The 17449-nt window shown below is 40.5% G+C and overlaps 1 protein-coding gene across 7 annotated transcripts in view; it reads right to left on the bottom strand.

The window, feature by feature from the left end:
• RBMS1 (RNA binding motif single stranded interacting protein 1) overlaps positions 1 to 17449 on the bottom strand; it is a 213470-nt gene that overhangs the window by 17594 nt on the left and 178427 nt on the right. For all 7 annotated transcript variants that reach the window (XM_043894576.1, XM_043894577.1, XM_043894571.1 and 4 more), the window contains exons 5-6: positions 9444 to 9601; positions 7250 to 7329 (exon numbers count right to left, since the gene is read on the bottom strand). In XM_043894576.1, coding sequence (XP_043750511.1) covers positions 7250 to 7329; positions 9444 to 9601 — 238 coding nt within the window. The remainder of the gene's footprint in view (positions 1 to 7249; positions 7330 to 9443; positions 9602 to 17449) is intronic.

The raw sequence follows: 17449 nt of genomic DNA, 5'->3' as shown, positions 1-17449 counted from the left end.
CTAACAAAGTGGAGTTTTTCCTCACCATATTCCAACAGCTGGAGAAATGACTACCCCCCAGCTCCCATTTTTTTTCTAGCTATGCAGCATTTTATCCCAAATAACAGTCTGTAAGATATAAACTGCCTTTGATAGAAGCCTTTCTATCAGTTTTGGAAAAGTAGCCCACTCAGCAACTATAGGGGCTTCCCTGGTGGCTCAGATGGTAAAGAATCTGCCTGAAATGTGGGAGACCTGGGTTTGATCCAGGTTTCTCCAGGGTTGGGAAGATCCTCTGGAGAAGGGAATGGCAACCCATTCCATTATTCTTGCCTGGAGAATCCTATGGGCTATAGTCCATAGGGTCGCACAGAGTTGGACATGACTGAGCGACTTTCACTTCACAGCAACCGTCATCAGCTTTCTTAATGATCGCGTCAGCTACTTAACTAGTAACATGCGAGAAACTAGCCAAGACTCTTAAAAATTTTGATCTAAGGATCCAATAAATACTAACCTTTTTGTGTGTGCACAACATGGTTTCCTGTTTCAGTCCCTTCTTTGTTTATAACCAAACCTTGTGGTCCTGTCTACCACGGGGCACAACTCTGGCTTCTCTCTGCAGATGCATACCCTCCCACACGGGCTCTGTTAGGGTCTGTGTCTCCTTTCCTGACCCTTACAGTGGGTTCCATATCCCATTCAGCTTTCCATGTCAGTAAAATAATGGGTAAACCACATTCAAGTCAGGTTAAAGAGAAACCAAAAACACAATATTTTCCCATCACTCCAACATAAATATTTCAATATTCAATATTTACTACTTTTCTAAGTCTATATTTATTTTTCATTTTTGCAGTGATGGGGCTTTTCTTTTATCATTTATATTGTAGCCCTTTATCTTGCTACAGAATCTTTTTTTCTAATGGTTACATAATGTTCTATTTGAAAAGGGATCATGTATAGTTTCTTGTTCTTATAACTAACACCGTGTGAACATCTGTGTGTGTTATATATTTTATCTCTCTGATCCCAGTGCCAATGTGATGCTAGTGGTCAGATTCTATGCTGGTTGGAACAATGGATCTAGATTAGTCTTTCTGGGTTTGAATTTTGGCTCTTCCATTTACTAGCTAGTGATTCCAGGCAGGTCTTTGGTTTCATAAATGTGAAATGGAGACCATTAAAAGTGCTTACTTCAAAACACTGTTATAATTAATATATATAAATATACATAAAATACACAGAACAATTCAATGAGTATTAGTTACTATTATTAGCCCTGTGACAACAGGAGGAGCTCAAATTTTGAGCTGTGGCTCCTCCTTTGAATTGTTAAATTCTTGGGAGAGGAACTTCTAGTTCAGAAGTTATAAATATTTTTAGGGACTGGCCTGTTTTCCTTGGGATTTGGTTCTGTGAGATTTAAAGAGCTGGCTATGGTTGCTACGTTGCCTTGATGTAGACTAAAGAAATGTTTAAGTTGTAGTTAGGGATGAAGTTACTGGCAAATGCCTTTTAGAAAACTGTTTCATAGTAACACTTACATCTTTAACTCAAGATCCTTGTGCTTTGATAAAATCTTACATCACTATTTATGGGCTTCCCAGGTGGCTCTAGTGGTAAAGAACCCGCCTACCAATGCAGAAGACATGAGACATGGGGTTGATCCCTGGGTCGGGAAGATACCCTGCAGGAGGGCATGGCAACCCACTCCGGTATCCTTGCCTGGAGAATTAGATGAACAGAGGAGTCTGGCAGGCTACAGTCCACAGTTGCAAAGAGTCAGGATAGGACTGAAGTGACCTAACACGCACACACCACTATTTACTGTTCCTCTAGAGCAGGACCTGACAGTGGAAAGGGGTAAAACTGACTGCAGTAGGCCTGCTGTGGCTGGGTGTGATCCACGGTGTTAACAGCTGCCCGAAGGCAGTCTCCTCCTAAGCCTGGCACAACACTCAAAGCGTCTTCAGCTGAAACATGGGCACACGTCTAGTTGAGGTCCCTTGTCACTTTTTAAAAACCAGACTTCCCTTCTGGTAGAGAATAAGTTTTAGTTTCGGATCTGCAAGACAGTCCTCACCCCACTGGCCTCCCAGGATGCTTCTGCTTTCTTGGCGATGACTTACTCATGATTTACCTTTGGAGGGAACATCTCAAGAGAACGTGCATTCAGACTCTGCTCTACTGTACACGCTGGTGAGAGAGACAGGAACCATCATAATCCCAGAGGTTTGAGCACATTGTCCTAAAGGTACCAGGACCATTGCACATGTCTTCAAGTATCTCTTTTGTCCTAGAGTCACCCAAATTTTCTGTTTTTAACAGAGTAAATGAAGCTTAAGCCAAACATGCAGGAAATGAAATGGGCAATTAAAAGCCCTTGAAAGATGTCCAGCCTTTTTACCAGATTTGTAATTTTTCCTCTAAACATTACCTTTTCTGCCTTCTGGCACTGAACAAGTCCCAAATAATTTTACCTACATATGGAACATTCCAGAACATGGGTAAGAGCAGTTTTCAAGCCCTACTGGGCATATACCCAAACTGAAAAGTCAAGGTAATACAGAAAGCAGATGTAAAGCAAGTTGGGGTCTTTGGATGGAGTTGGCCAGCCGTCACATATGCACTTCACTGGAGCTCCCTTGCCTGCACAGGAGAAGCTTCAGGCAACGCGGCAGAATGAAGCCAGCGTGAGGCTGGGAATCTAACCAGCAATTGCATATCCAATGACTAGGCACTTTTTTTCTTTTTTTAAAAAAAACTCTGCCCCGAGCATACAAGGACGTCTTAACACTCCATTAATGTCATGGAGAGGTCTGGAAGGAGAGACGTGATCATACTGCCTTCTGCAGCACTGGATGTGCGTGTGGCCTTTGTCCATGGAGTGTATGCTGTGTGTCTCCCACAGACTGCGGTGACTGTGCAAAGACTGTGGGTGCAGGGCAAGCAGCCCTAGAAGAGTTCCAGCTAACATGCCATATGCATTTATACTCTCTTCTAGGAAGATACTGGAAAAACATTTTTCAGACAAATCTCTGAATCATGACCATAAGTGACAGTGTCTTTGCCTTGGGTCCATCTCCTAATTTGGACCTCAGTTCTACCCATCTCTTGTTTCTAACATTCACTGTGTGGGAAAGCAACACTGCTATACTATTTCTCCATAATGGAATTTTTATCAACCCAATAGGACATACTGCTTTTAAATTTCTATGGAATTCACCTAGATTGTCTCACAAAGAAGTTCTTTTACCCTCATGGTCCTTTCAAGTAAATGTGACTTTGCTAGTGCAAACCAGCTAGCACTCAAAACCAAGGTAAATCCAAACAAAAGAAAATGCTTCAGCATTTTCAGAGCAAAGTGAGAGCCTGAGTGGGGAGAAGGATAGAAGGAAAGGCATTCTGAGAAATTTCTTTTCCTTCCAACTGTAATGTATGCTTGAAGAATCTGCCATAAGATAAAGCCTTTGTGAAAATATGGTAATAACAGACACAAAAGCACAAGATTTTTTAAAAAGCAGCTTCAGAAAGAAGACTGCATAAAACGTCGTGATGTGGTTGAGTGGATTTTTATGGAACTCTAAACATGCATTACCAGGCCCCACATAGGGGACTGAGCTACAAGATCCTGGCATGAAGAGAGTGCTGGCAGACGGATGGGTGGTATTGGAGAAATGACATAGCTGAGCTCCTCCTGCTTTGCCATCTAGAGACTTCCTTTCTAGTGTCACGCAGTGAATTAACTGCTCAGTTTCCTAATTTTCAAAAAGTGTCTTTGAGGGACTGTGTCTAATGTGTGTTTCTTTTCTACACTTGGTTCCAATGTCACATGCAAATCACCAGTCGTGCAAGAATCGGAGTACTCTGACAGAAACCATCCTGGATAATTCTGCTTATGCCAGCTAAACAACTTGCATCATTAAATAAACCATCCTCTGACTGTATTTATGAAATGTTATGTCTGCCTAGCAATAAGCCTACATTATTTAAACATGAAAGTGGAGGCCCATTCAATTTACCCTTGTCTGACAATATTTTTTCTTTTTCATCTGGTTCTACTGAAAGTAATCATATGCACTCCATGAAGAAACCCATGTGACAGCGCAGTCAGTCAGGTAATTGGAGGGGAGAGAGAGGCATTAATAAACAGACTGTTAGTCAAAGATAATTCTTGTATTTACATGGACAGAAAACAATCCAGAGATGTTGAAAATGGTTTCAATCCTGGTGTGGGTTCTCCAGTCCACTGGAGACTTGTTTTGGGGAAAGGTTGTTCATTGAACAGTGGGCTTCCCAACCTGCATTGTACATTTCAAACTCCTACCAAAAAAGCAGCCCAACCTATTATAGGCAAAATCTATCCCCAAAGGCCATCAAAATAGCCAGCCACGAATCTTGTGATAAGCACTCCATATGAAAAATGCTCTTGAAAACCCTTTGGTAAACCTCTGCTGGTACAGGGCGATGCATAGGCTTTTGGTGCCTACTGCAAAATTAAAATATAAAACACAGCCCTCGCCACTAAAGAACTTGTAGTCTAGTCGGGAACCAATACTGAAACACAGGAGAGATCATCACACATCAGAAAATGGCATAAAGTTAAGTCCTGGTTTGAATAAAGAGAACGGCTTGACCACACAGCCGTCCTCCCTAGGGGATGCTCCTCTCAGAGAAGGAACTGATGTGGTTCTTACACCCTCTCTGACCCTCAGCACTACTTGGAAGAAACTATTCATTATTAGCTGCAAAGGTGCAGAGAATCCTACAATCATTTATGTGTGGTTTGGAAATCAGGTCTTTTTTTTTCCCCCTAGAATGGGTGTGACCAACAATCTTCGAATCTACTTCAAAGAAAACAGTTAAATGACACAACCATGAAGTCCTTTGGAGAAAAAAGGAAACTGGCCAACCTCAATTCGTGACATGCTAAGATCTATTTTACTCAGGGAACTGGCAGATCTTATCTTAGGCTGATACAACATCAAAATAAAAGGGTGCTGTGGTGTTTTTCCTTCTTGAAATTCCCCTGTCGCATTCAAGAACAAGCTGACAAAGTAAGGAGGTCATAGGTGTGTGGATGAGCAGCCCTTCGAAGGGACTCATGTAATCCTCTGGGGTCCTGACTATGCAGAGGACGGCAAGGGGAGGGAGCAGGACATGGGGGAGTGAGAAGAGCACAGGGGCAGCTGTGTGCAGGGGCCTTGCAAGGCCTGCAGGGCAAGGTTGACAGAAGGCTCCCACGTATGAAATCTTTCCTTTGTCTTTACTTAGTTGGAGGGTAAAAACAATCCCTTCTTGTTTTCTTTAATTTCAACTCAAAAGAAAACTGCCTAAGAAAAGCAAAAAAGGAAGCTTTTTCACAAGGCTGAGTTCCTTGAAAGAATGTACTACCAGATCTTGTATTTTATGCTTCAAACTCATGTCAGTAGGCAGTTCAAGCTCACATACAGCCATGCAAACTGCATCCTATCAGGTTTCAGTTAAAGGATGCAATTAGTTCATGGTATCGCACATACTTACGAGTAAATTCTCTATGAAGTGGGACTCACTTGGATACCGAAACTAAAGTGGATCCCTAACCATAATCATCAGCCATCCAGTTAAAGATGGAGCCTTAGAGCTACAGGAGAATAAATACTAAACACTAGTTACACATGCACACATGGAAACATCTTCTAGCTTGTGGTCAGCCACTTGCACGCCAGCTTGTAAACAGTGTTGTCTTGGTAAATAGTGTAGTTAAATTTATGCAAAATAACAAACAGTTATTGGTGCTTAGTAAGGTTTAAGTACTGAGCTAGGCATGAAAAGCGAAAGATGAGAAAACAGGCTCTGTCTTCAAGGAGCTCAGTTTAGTGCACTGACGTGTGTGAACCTGTTAAATGCCGCCCCACAGGTGGGTGTCCGCAGGGAGCTATGCAGATGGTAACCCAACGGGAGCAGAGGAGGCTGCTGAAGTGGGGAGGCAGGCCTTGACCAGAATCTTGAGGGGTGAGAAGGGAACAGCCAAGTTAAACGGAATGCAAGTGAAACCATCTCCTTAGGTCTGCGGTGTGGGAGCAGTTTAGGGAGAGGGCTGTGCAAACTGGTGAAAACTGTGAAGAACAACAGTTTAGGTAAGGGTGAGACGCTGAGTGAGGACCAGTGATGCTGAGGGTCTGGACAGGCTGGAGCTCACTGTATTTCAGAGCAGGTTTAGTGGGAGTCAGAGGAGGTGTGATGTTGGAATGAAATCTCCTGAGGCGCACTGTTCTCAGTCAAGACAACACAGGTCACAGCAACGGCAGGAGGAGGCTATAGAGGAGTGGATGGAGGGGCCATAGCAGCTGAGTCCAGGCAATATAAGCAGGGAGGGCTAACACATGTTGAAATAATCTAGAACAAAGGCAGGAGCTGGGGTAGAAAGTACCATTGTCCTCAGTGGATATGACTGAATGACAGAATATTTACTGAATGATAAGGTGTGTTAGAGGATGCCTTCAGCATCCAGGGAGGAGAGGTTTCCAATCCTCTGCAAGTCACACAGCTCCTTACCAGTACGCCTGTTTCCATTCATATACATATTTTTATTTTATATTTACATATTCATTTTATTTTTTGAATTTAAAAACATTCATTAGGGTATAGTGATTTACTATGTTGTGTTAGTTTCTGCTGCATAGCAAAGTGTATCAGTTATACATAAACCCATATCCACTCTTTCAGATTCTTTTCCCATCAGATCGTTACAGAGAACTGAGGAGAGTTTACTGTAGGTTCTTATTTGTTGTTGTTTTTCGGGTGTGTCCTATTCTTTTGCCACCCCACGGACTGTAGCCCACCAGGCTCCCCTGTCCACAGGATTTCCCAGGCAAGAATACTGGGGTGGGTTGCTATTTCCTTCTCCAGAGGATCTTCCCGACCCAGGGATCGAACCCGGGTCTCCTGCAGGTCTCCTGCATTGCAGGCAGATCCTTTACTGCTGAGCACCGGGGAAGTCCAGGTTCCTATCAGTCATGTATTTTATACACGGTAGAGTAGTGTGTATTTGTCAGACTCAACCTCCCAATTTATCCCTCCTCCTACCCCTCCTTGGTAAACATGAGCTTGTTTCCACATTGAAACAGCTGGGAGAAGTGAATTTTGACGTCTTTTTGCAGATCCAAAGAAATGAATTTTAAAGAGCTAAATAAGGAGTTTTTTGTTTTTGATATGAGAATCACCACATCCTAAAATTATAAATAACAGAAAAAACTACTAATATAATTTTAGACAAACAACATACCAGAAACTCCGGGTGGTGTCTTAATGAATTTTCCATTAAAATGACCAATAACAGCTTCACACTTTTCTGTTGATTCCATCCTATTTATACATAAAAATAAGACATAAATAATCAAAGATATCTTAATTTTCATTTTGTTCTGTGCACAAGAATACAATCTTATAGGTTTATTTGCTACAAATGAAACCTCACAAGAAAAGTGAGTGATAAGAAAAAGTGGGTTTATTCTGTCGTTTATTTAAGTGTTGTTTGTGTGCTTCCACGGTAAAATGAAAACCTGATAACCAGAGTACCTTCAGAATCATAAAAGAAAGAAATTATACCTTTAATCAAGCATGCAAAATGTATAATTTTTTCTACTTATTGAAATTATAATCAATACACAATAGCTTTATTAGTTATGATACTGAATTTAAAACAAAAATACCAAAAAAAAAAAAATAAAACAAAAATACCAGTTTAAACTACTAGTGTATTTAGTGCTGCTAGGATACTGCTCATTTTAGAGATGGTCCTTCCTATTACTTATTCACAAAATGACAGACTCAAAAGTCATGAAATGAATTGGGGCTGAACAGAGGATGTGTCTTACAAGTTTTTCACCTTAGCTTCAAGTTTAAAATTAGTGAAGTCAATTATGTTCCTTCTTGGCTTTAGAGGAAGAATTAAAGGATGGAGCCTAACAACTTATTCTACATCTGCAGAAACATTTCAGGGGAATTAAATAATTTTGATTTATTTTTCTTTAATGGAGGAAACACTGAATAATCTGCTGAAAATGCACTGTACTCCTGGAATACCCAGAATAGTTGCACTTTGGTTTTAATGGGTGGTAATAGTGACTGAATTCGCTCAGTCGTGTCCGACTCTTTGCGACCCCATGGACTGTAGCCTACTGGGCTCCCCTGTCCACGGGATTTTCTGGGCAAGGGTACTGGAGTGGGTTGCCATTTCCTTCTCCAGAGGATCTTCCCGACCCAGGGATCGAACCCAGGTCTCCCACATTGCAGGCAGACGCTTTACCCTCTGAGCCACTAGGGAAGCCCCTAATGGGTGGTAATAGTGGTAATTAAAAAGCATCAGAATTTAACTGGGTTCCATCTTCGGATATAGAAACGAAAGTCCTTCATCTGCTTTCAGAAGAACACCCACAAAAGGACGATTTTCAGATGGCGCTGGGTCTTTCACTGTTTCACCTGATCCTTTTAACCCATGAAGTGCACAATGGGTTCTGGCCTTGGTGACTTTCCACTTGTAGAATATTTTAGTTTTATTATAAAATCATCTGGTCTAATAGAAAGAGCAATGGGTTGAAAGCCAGAAGAACCAAGTACTAGACCTTGCTTCATTGCTTCACAACCCCATGACAATGTCCTTTCTTTAACTCAATTCTTTTCATATGTGAAGCGTGAACAATGCTTGCTTTGTTGATCTCACAGGCCTGTGGTAGATGCGATTGTCATCAAACAGGATAATGCATAGGAAAGTAAAAAGTCAGCAATCCCCCTCCCCGGCCAAAATCAAAGTCAATACTTTAAAACATGTAGACATTATTGGTTACTGCACAGAATTAATAGGTTGCTAAGCACTGTAAAATCAGTTTTTGTATGTGGGCTTTCAGGTTTGAATTATGTCAAAATCAAAGGAAGCAAACTAACCACTGCACTGAAGTACCCTTTCTGGGGAGGAAGGGATAAAAGTAAGATGAAGGAATGAGGACGCTTTAGACATGTGCAACATTTTACTTCTTAAAAAAAATCTGAAGCAAAAGCTGTAAAGTGTTATAATGTCTGTAACAACTGGTGGTTAGGTGTCTGCTGTACTCTTCTCAATGTGTGAAATATTTCTTTAAAAAATCTAATTTACTGATTTTATTGATGATGAACCAAAGTTCTACCTAATGAGACAAAAATACCAATTTCTTTATGAAATTTAGGAACCTGAGATTATTTTTTTAAGCAGTTTAGGCAACCTGATCTAATTAATCAAAATATTAAGGATCCCCAGGTTTAAGAATGCCAGTGAGCTTCCAAAGAGCTGGGGGAGATGCAAATTATTTTTTGTGCATAATTTAAGTTCATGGTTCAACTGGCTCCTATAACCCTGGCTTAAATCCTCTCTTCTTGCTCAATTTTTATTCTCCAGGAAATGCAGCAGAACTATTGTTGACATGAAGGTAGGGCAGTGTGCTTACCTAGCAAAGCCAACACCACGACTTGTCCCACTGGAATCGCGTAGTATCCTTGTAGAAATCACTTGTCCAAATGGTTTCAGCATATTTTCAAGTTCTTGCTCATCCATGGACAGTGGCAAATTAGAAATATACAAGTTGGTAGGATCTTGTTCCTGTTGCTAAAACGGAACAGGGAATTATCTGTTAATTTCTAATCGAAGGTGAGATATTTACACGAACACACTTTTACTTAGCCACTCTCTGAGTTCAGGTCCCTTTAAAGTACTAGCAAGTGAGACCATGGGAGCTACAAAACACCCAAGTCACCCTGGACACTCAACAACAGTGTCTGAAGCTTGGACGATCTGTGCAGGTCAGTCACAATCCCACCAAACCATTCTTGGCAGGTTTGGAAGTGGAAGTGCTGGCAGGCACTGCTAAGCTGGAGGATGCCATCATGGAAGTACAAGTCTCAGCTGTTTGCAGTGTTCTGAAAAATAACTAACCTTGCCTCCACTACTATTTTTAGGAGCCCATTTCGGGGACACTATTGCACAGATGGTGGTTACTGCTAATAATTTGATCCAGAGACACATGATGGATTCTGGACCAAGTCATCAAAAATTCAGCTGTGGTTTGCCCAAATTCCCTTCTTTTGCTCTATGGTGGAGTCCTTACTACCTTGATCTGTGGTCACCAATGGAAAATAGAGGGCTCTTAAGCTAACAAAAACAAAAAACCTACAAAGCCATATAAAATGACAGACTAGAGGCACAGCAAATTTTAGAATCTGGATAAAGCTAAACTCAAGTGTAGAAGGGGGTAGGGCATTCTGGGAAATCTTTGCTATTCAAAGAGTGATCCAGGAGCCAGCTGTGATGGAATTACTTGAAAGCTTACTAGAAATGTAGGATCCCAGGTCCGATCCCAGACTGATGTTATCAGAGACTGCATTTTAACAAGATCTCCAGGAAGTACAAATGCATATGAAAGTCCAAGAAGCAACAATTAGACCATTTCCCACTCACCCTTCCATTGCAGAAGTAAAATCAGCTGAAATCAAACATAAGAACTGAGTTTTCTGAGAATCAGTAACTGCTACGTATAATTCTGCCTTTTTATACAGTTCATGGGGTTCTCACGGCAAGTATCTTGATTTACTAAGAGTTTGGTGTTAAATCATGAGGAAATAAGCTTACATGACAACTGGAATATTTTCTGAGCAAATAAAAATTCACCATGGCAATTATGAGATTGGAATGGTCTTAACTTAAAAATAGGCTTTCCTTTGATATTACTAACCAGCTGTTATCTTTTACCTATTGAACTATGCAAGTTTATGATTTTAACAAGCACTACTGTGCAGTGCTCAGCCGCTTCAGATGTGTCTGACTCTGTGACCTATGGACTGTAGCCCGCCAGGTTCCTCTGTCCATGGGATTCTCCAGGCAAGCACATTAAAGTGGGTTGCTGTGCCCTCCTCCAGGGGATCTTCCCAACCCAGGAATTGAACCCATACCTCTGGCATGCTCCTGCATTGCAGGCAGGTTCTTTACCCACTGAGCCACCTGGGAAGCCCAACAAGCACTATTAGCGAAGTCATTAACTGATGTTTTAGTCTGAGGCATCAGAAAAGTGCACTCTGAATTTCAGATTTTCAAAATGTCCAGTACTTTAAAAATAAATGTGAAGTATACAAATGTTTGGATTTGTACAAAGTCTCTACTTTCAAATGTTATTCTGGCATTAATTAAACACAAAATAAAACTTCTCCTTTTAGGTAATCTGCAAGTAAAAGTGAATACTGATCTTTCACGCTATACCTAAGTTGTAAGACTTAAAACAGTAATCTGGTATCCCAGAGAAGAGTAAAACACCCTGGTAGTTCCAAGAATTAAAGTTATCACATGGCTGATTCATATCAATGTATGACAAAACCCACTGAAATGTTGTGAAGTAATTAGCCTCCAACTAATAAAATAAATAAATAAATAAATAAATAATAAATAAATAAATAATGTTTTCACAGACTGTGAAACTGTGGACAAGAAGTACTCTCTATGACTTCCTGATTCTGACAGAAGGCAGCCTGGAACCCCCAGTCCCAAAGGAATGGAGCAGAAGCTCCCAGCTTCTCAGAGGTGTGTCAGGTGCAGTTGGGTCCAATAAAAAAAAAATTTTAAATTTTCAAATGTTCAATAGTAAGCCAAAAACTTAATCTCCTTAACCCCTGACAGACTAAATAAAAACAGCTACTACCCTTGCTTCTGGCTGAAATTAAAGTCAGTGTGGTACCACTGATTACCTTACACAGAGTAAAAGCTCCCACTGACAATTACATAAAGTGTATTTTTAAAATATAAAAATTGCAAAGTGATTTAATAAATGTATAACAATAGATAAAAGGCTTCAAAATAAGGGGAAAAACAAGATGTTCTTAGGTATCAAATTTTTCAATTCTTCTGAGGTAGGCTAAGAGGTAAAATCTCCATTCCTTATTTCCACTTCACTCACTACCTCCTCAATTTCACCCACTTAATTGCACAGCTTCTCAATTAGCTACCGCATGTCAGCTCTAATCTCCTAAGTCCCTGAAGCTTTCCTGGAGTGCACGAGACTGTATGTGTTCCTGCGGAAGTCTGGTCCTTAGTTGGCAAACACAGATGGGATCCTTTCTTTCTGAAGGTGTACTGAGGGGCCCTGTAGCCTAACATAGTCCAATAACAGTTACAGTGTATCCTGTACATCCCAGACCTTCTTACACAATAATTATGGCCCCAGTCCCATCTTTCAACAGTTTACATTTGGAGCTGGGGAGACAGAAACACACGAATTGAATGCTGTAATGGAGATGTGTACAAACCACAATGGGAGGACACGGAACACTTTTCAGAGGGCGTGACATTGAGTTGAGACCTGAGAAACACGTATAAGGCACGAGGCTGAAAACCGGACTGTGAAAAGCTATCCAAGGAGTCTGACTTTTTTGTCAGTCATCACTGCTTAAACTTTTCCACTTAAGGAGTGCAGCAGCAAAGAGGATGACTATGTCTCCTGCAAATGTGTGGGCAATGGAGAAAGGAGCCTTGCTAAGGCTGCACAATTTCCTTGAAGCCTTATGCTTTATCTGGAAAAAAAAAAAAAAAAAGCATGTGAATGTTGCAGTCTACTCCCTAACTATCTGACTTTGTTTCAACATAGAAACAATATTTCTGACCTAATACTTTATAGAGTCATAATGACACTCCAGGGAGATAAGCCATATTTATTCTGTAATTTCAGGTGCTCTGATGGGGTGAGGTGGGAGGAGTAGGAAGGGGGAACCACAGCTAGAAAGCCACGCCCTAAAAAGTGGGGAGCTTCCTGCGGCACAGACGCAAGGGAGTGATGTGATCAAACCTATCTTATTAGAAAGGTTTCTGAATCATGCTTAGTCAGATTCAGAAGAAGCTAGGAACTCCCTAATTAAGGAGCATTAAAACACTCCTGGGACAAAGATATGGCATCAGAAATGTTATGCAAGAAACATGTATCATATATATTATGAGCTTTCCTTTTGGGTTACAATTATTAAAATCTAAATGATGAACATTTAAGAGTATTTAAGAATGTTCATAGAATTTGTCATCTGTGAAGTATTTTCAAAAGAACTAACAATGTAGGGTAACCAAATGCTTTCTAAATCTGTGTTTTACTTGCTATTATTAAAACACTGATTATTATTAAATATTATTAAATATAATTATTAAATTATTAAAATATTCTTTAAAATGCTGATTCAATTTGAAAGTTTACCAATGAAGAAAAAAATAATTAAAAGCGCTAAATCTGAATCCAGAAATTGAGCTCCCAACCTACTCTGTGATAGGTAGATAAGGCAGACTAAATATAGATAGGTATTTCCTATGATTTTAATGCATTTGTTTTCAATAGCAAAAGGTCAGTCAATTAGCTCTTTTCACTGGAATGACCTCCAGGGCTAATGTTATTTATCTTTCTTTTCAAATGGTCAACTTCTTCTGCATACAGTGTAAAAAAATAAAAAAAAACAAAAATAAGAAGCAACTCCAACCTGGCAGCAATGGCCACAAAAATATCTAATCAACCAAAAACGGGTCCCTGTGTTCTAATCATGATACATTCATAGTAAACAGAACATACAGTACTTGTAGTAAGGGGAGTGGTTCTTGAATAAGGGCAATATTGCGCCTTTAAATCAGGGACAACCATAACTCTGTTTTATGACATGCAATGCTATGTCTGAAAAAACAATTACTCTGTAAATTATGGGTGGTCAGACATAAAAATGCGGCCAATAGGCCTCTTTATATCCCAAGGCATGGAAAGGGTTCAATGGCTTCTCTAACAAGTAGAAAACTAGATCCCACATTGGCCATCAGAGGGATAAATGGCTACTAATGTTCACTTGAGTAGAAAAGTAGGGCTCAGAGGTCCCACGTGGTGTAAAGCACTCAGTCATCATCTGAAAGAAATTAACAAAAACCTCCCTGTGCGTGTGGAATGGTTCCTAAAATGCAAGAAAGGGACTTGGCAGGAAGACCAGACATCTGTTTTCTCTTGTACTGAATAGGTTCACCAACCAGCAGATAGCTGCTTACGGGCATGTGAATGCAAACTGCTTGAAGCATGGTAGACCTCTGTGTGGAAGGGTGATTAAATTCCTGCTCCTTTGACTGCCTATTTACTGAAAAAAATTGCAAGCATACCACTAGGCAAATAACATGGAATGATGTGCTGACCCCCAGCAGGTCAGAAGAGGTACTGCTGAAAGGCCCACAGAAATCACTGTTAACCAATGTTGATTTGAGTTTCATATCTTTTTTGCTCGTTATCTGGGGTTTCTTTCTTCTTTTCATAGATTCTGAGTCTTTTATTTTGAAAAATGCACACATTTGAAACAAATGCCCAGTGTAACATAAATGGGAATGACCTCGAGCCTTTTGGAAAACCTTTTGGTAAATTTCATCAGGGTACTCAATAGACAGAGCTCAATAAATATAATTTTTAAATGGTCCATTCTTATCGCTCCATATCTGCCCAAGCTGGGAAGTTTTTTTCATGCTTAACTGGCTTCTTTGATCATCAACAAAACAAACACTTAATATCTACCATATGCCAAGTACCAAGCAAGGCACTGAAATTAAAACACAAGTAAGAAGCAATCACTATTGTCCAAGGCTCTCCATTTGTAGTGTTATAATTCAGTTTTGAATATTTGTGGAGTCCTTTTTCAACTCAGGTAGCCAAAATGTCAAACAATATTACATTTCCCCTCACCCACTAGAATTTCCCTGAATTTTTTGGATTATGTAAAAGGGCAAGCCTTTAATATGTGGCAATGTGAATTTTCAAAAACTTCATAGTATCCAGATTAATTAAAGGAAGTGACAGTGACAGGTCTCTTATTACCCAAACATAGGAGCCAGGCTTAAACTTTTACAAACTGTCTCCACAAAAAGCTACAAGTCAGATAATCCTGTATCCAGATGGCATAAAGGGGCTAAGTTAACTCCCCATACTCACATCCATGGTTCTATGGCATAGAACAATGGACCCTCTACCATTTAAAATACCTTTTGTAACTTTAATGGTATAATAAAAAAGAAACCAGGTCCAGGAAACTCAGTCATTCTGTAGAGACCTGAAGAAATTCACGATGTGCAGGATGTTGGCACACTGCCAGTGTCTCTGAACCCCTGCACTGTTCATTCCCCACAGATGATGGAGGAAGGGATCATTTTTCCTAGCCAATTTACAGTCCCAAGCTGCCTGAGGAGGTCTTTGAACAGTGCTCATTATCAGTCCACGGGAAAGCTGGCATTCAAAGCGCACTGTTGACACGAGACATACAGTGCCAATCTATACCCACTCAGGTTCTGACTAAATGCATTGGAAAGACTTCTTCAAACAGCACATAGTTAATATACTATGCTATTCGACATCACTGGTACTGAAAAGATGCCTAGGTTCGTGCTCATGAGGCCTCTCTAAATCAGGCCTCTGTGTTAGCCCTAGTAGATTGTTAAAATAGGCCTCTTTCTAATTTTGTTTCAGCAGAAGTCACCAAAAAAACCCAAAAACAAAAAATGGGTGTCAGGCACACCCACAGGCCAGAGCGAGAAACCAGGCCTCCTAAACAGAGTCTGCACAGAAGCTGGCTGAAGACTGGTTTTGGATGCTCAGCTGACCACCCACCTCCTGTCTGCCTGGGAGGGACTGAGGAGGCTGGGAATGAACACACAGGTGGAGAGAACCACTGATGTGTTCTATGATGTGTTCCACGTTCCCACCAACTGGGCTTCTTCCTGCACCCTCCCTCCCCCGCCCACCGCCAGCCAAGCACGAGGGGCTTCAAGAGACGCCTCATGAAGCCTGGTCTGCGTCCTCTGGAGTTTGGTGGATACAATGGATCAATGTCTGACTTAAGCCTGAGGAATCTAAAAGGCAAAAGGCTGACTGAAGGGGCCTATAAGTGTGATTGGGAGGTAACTAGTTTCCCACAGACAGCTGGCAGACAGATCAATGTGGGCCACACAAGACGGAGCTGGCGCAGGGCTGTGTTAGATCCACCCAGGAAGGCTGTACTGAAGAACAAGAAGGTTCAAGAAGAAAAGGACTGAAGGCTGACCCTTAGATTCTCAGGAGCTGAGGACACGTCTTCTCTAGGGTGAAGGAACCACAGGGGAGAGAGCAGGGCATTCTACTAGGGAAAGCATCAGTTTTCTCTCTGCCCAGAGAAATCAACACCACATCACATAATTGTCAGGTCAAGAAGCTTTCCCATCCTTTACCACTGCTCCAACCTGGGATGGGCAAGAAACCACAGCTAGCTCTGGAAGAGTGGGAAAAAACACACATTTGGGAAATAGGAAAGAACAAACCATGTTCCCATTCCAGGACAAGCTTACTAGTAAGAGCAGAGTTGGGGGGAAGGCAGAAGTTTTAGTATTATATGGCACAAAAAATTTTGTCAAACAAACAGGACTGGACATCTCAATTACAGGCATCACACACTTAGCACTGGAAATGTGTTTGAAAAATCAGACATTCAGCATCAAAATGTTAACCATGTGTTACACATCTGTGTGTGTGTGTTTGTAGACACATAGTAATAGATGGTTGTATTGGGATGTATTAATAATATTTCACATTATTTCAAATAAGAAAAAAAGCATGATGCATTATCATTAATCACAACCTCCAATTTCCTAAAATGTCACTAAATACACGTCTTACAAATCTGTGTGTGTGTATGTATGTGTTTGGAAACATGTAAAAGATTCTCTTATTGAGTTGTAAACTTATAAAATATCACCTTTTGGTCACCAAATTATCAATGTGTGGTTTTTAGCAGACAACTGCTTTGTAAGCTGTGATTTCTCTCAGCACCAGCAACATCCAAGACGCACATCCCTTTTGCTGACTCTCAGAACTGAGTTTTCAAAACCCTTACACAATTCTGAGATTTTATTAACCATATTTGGAATATAACTTGAGACTTCCCCCTTAAACATCTTGTTTAAAATATTGTATCGAGGTTGGTGTAAATACATAAAGGAATGGCTGAAAATGTATTTAAAGACAATTATATTCCCTGAAGTTGGGACATGAAAAAAATCAAGGGGCACTCTAAAGAAAAAAATTAACCAGAAAGGCCTGAAATGAAACAAGCAACTGAAGGGACTTTTCAAAATAATGAGAGTTGCCAGAAAAGTCATGGGATCTGCCCTAGATTTTATCCATGAGAGGAAGAAACAGGAGCTTCAGAGTAGAGGAAATGGACAGAACAGAGGGAAAAATACAGTTCTTTTCTCATTGTGCCTTCAAAGTCCTGCTTAGAAAACATATGGTTACCCACAGTTTACAGAGACATATTAAACATTCTGTAAACCATACACAACATAAGTACTGCATATGCACAGTTAAACACACTAAAGCCTCATAATCACTGTCTTTCAACAGTACCACAAGAAGGTGCTCTATATTATGGACAAATAATCTAAAAA

This window comes from Cervus elaphus, chromosome 33, assembly GCF_910594005.1.
Source record: "Cervus elaphus chromosome 33, mCerEla1.1, whole genome shotgun sequence".
In the NCBI taxonomy this organism is placed as follows: domain Eukaryota; kingdom Metazoa; phylum Chordata; class Mammalia; order Artiodactyla; family Cervidae; genus Cervus; species Cervus elaphus.
This window is presented reverse-complemented; position numbering and strand designations above follow the sequence as displayed.